This window comes from Penaeus monodon, chromosome 30 (assembly GCF_015228065.2).
Source record: "Penaeus monodon isolate SGIC_2016 chromosome 30, NSTDA_Pmon_1, whole genome shotgun sequence".
NCBI lineage: Eukaryota > Metazoa > Arthropoda > Malacostraca > Decapoda > Penaeidae > Penaeus > Penaeus monodon.
Genome location: NC_051415.1, coordinates 23,008,896 through 23,009,880, shown reverse-complemented (window position 1 = coordinate 23,009,880; position 985 = coordinate 23,008,896). Strand labels below are relative to the sequence as shown.

The window sequence follows — 985 nt, the reverse complement described above, 5'->3', positions numbered from 1 at the left end:
ACCTGCCACATCTGTTGCAAAAGTGAAACAGATCTGACAATAAACAGCTTAAACGATGATTCACAAGAATCTTGCTCGAGCAGTGTGGCGTAATAATATCCATCGCCAGCGAATGTAAATCACTTCATACTAATGTCACGTGCTTTCGCTACAATTACTAAGCATGCAAAGGTGCCTGGTGCCTGCATGATTGACTGGTCGCACGTCTATTCAGGGTCAGGCAGGAGAGCTGTACCCCAGGGCCTCATCGACCATCTAGCTTAAACGCAACGGGAGAGGTCAAGTAAAATAACCAGGAATTTTAATTTCGTAGCCTATTTGTGTGAGATATGCCATGTTTTTTTTCCTAACATTAATTATAACATATATTTCCATCAAACGTAATCGGGATTGATATCATCCTCTTTCTTGTTCAGGCTTGTTCCGTGGCGTGACGAACGTGTTGCAATCGGGAACAGCCTCCCTACCTGATGGTGTCTGTCGAAGTCGCCTTATCGTTGATGATGCTGGCGTACTGACTAAACACGGTGTAGAAGACTTCCTTCTCGTACTTGGTGAAGTTGCGAGAGCGGTGCCGTTTTTGGAGGCTCACTTCTTCCACGTCCACTGGGCCCTCCATTTTGCCTGAGGGGAATTATCTGCCTCCGTGGCGTCAGTGTATGGAAATTGAGTGAGGTGAAGCAGTGCCACAAGTCGGAATCTCAAATACGACTGGTTTATGAGCCGCCGCGTCGCAACTCAGCCCCGTCAATACTCATTTCACGAATGGAATATTTAGCGAAAGAGCGAAAAATCAATAATATGGCGCAAAAGAGTAGAAATTTACGGCTTGTATCGCTTCTCAGGTTCTTTTATAAATGACACCTAAACTACATAATCATACCCATGTGGATGCCGACGCCATTTTAAATTGTTGTGTAGCAACGTGAATTCAATACCTCGTTAAGATTGTGGTGGCTCGTAAACGTGACGTAAGCAGCCCTGG

The 985-nt window shown here is 45.2% G+C and overlaps 1 protein-coding gene across 1 annotated transcript in view; it reads right to left on the bottom strand.

The window, feature by feature from the left end:
* LOC119592639 overlaps positions 1-757 on the bottom strand; it is a gene marked incomplete in the record, with an annotated part of 5,958 nt that extends 5,201 nt beyond the window's left edge. The window contains 1 exon segment of the mRNA XM_037941551.1: positions 468-757. Within this exon segment, the coding sequence (XP_037797479.1) occupies positions 468-619 (152 nt within the window).
* Between the last annotated feature and the right edge of the window lie 228 nt (positions 758-985).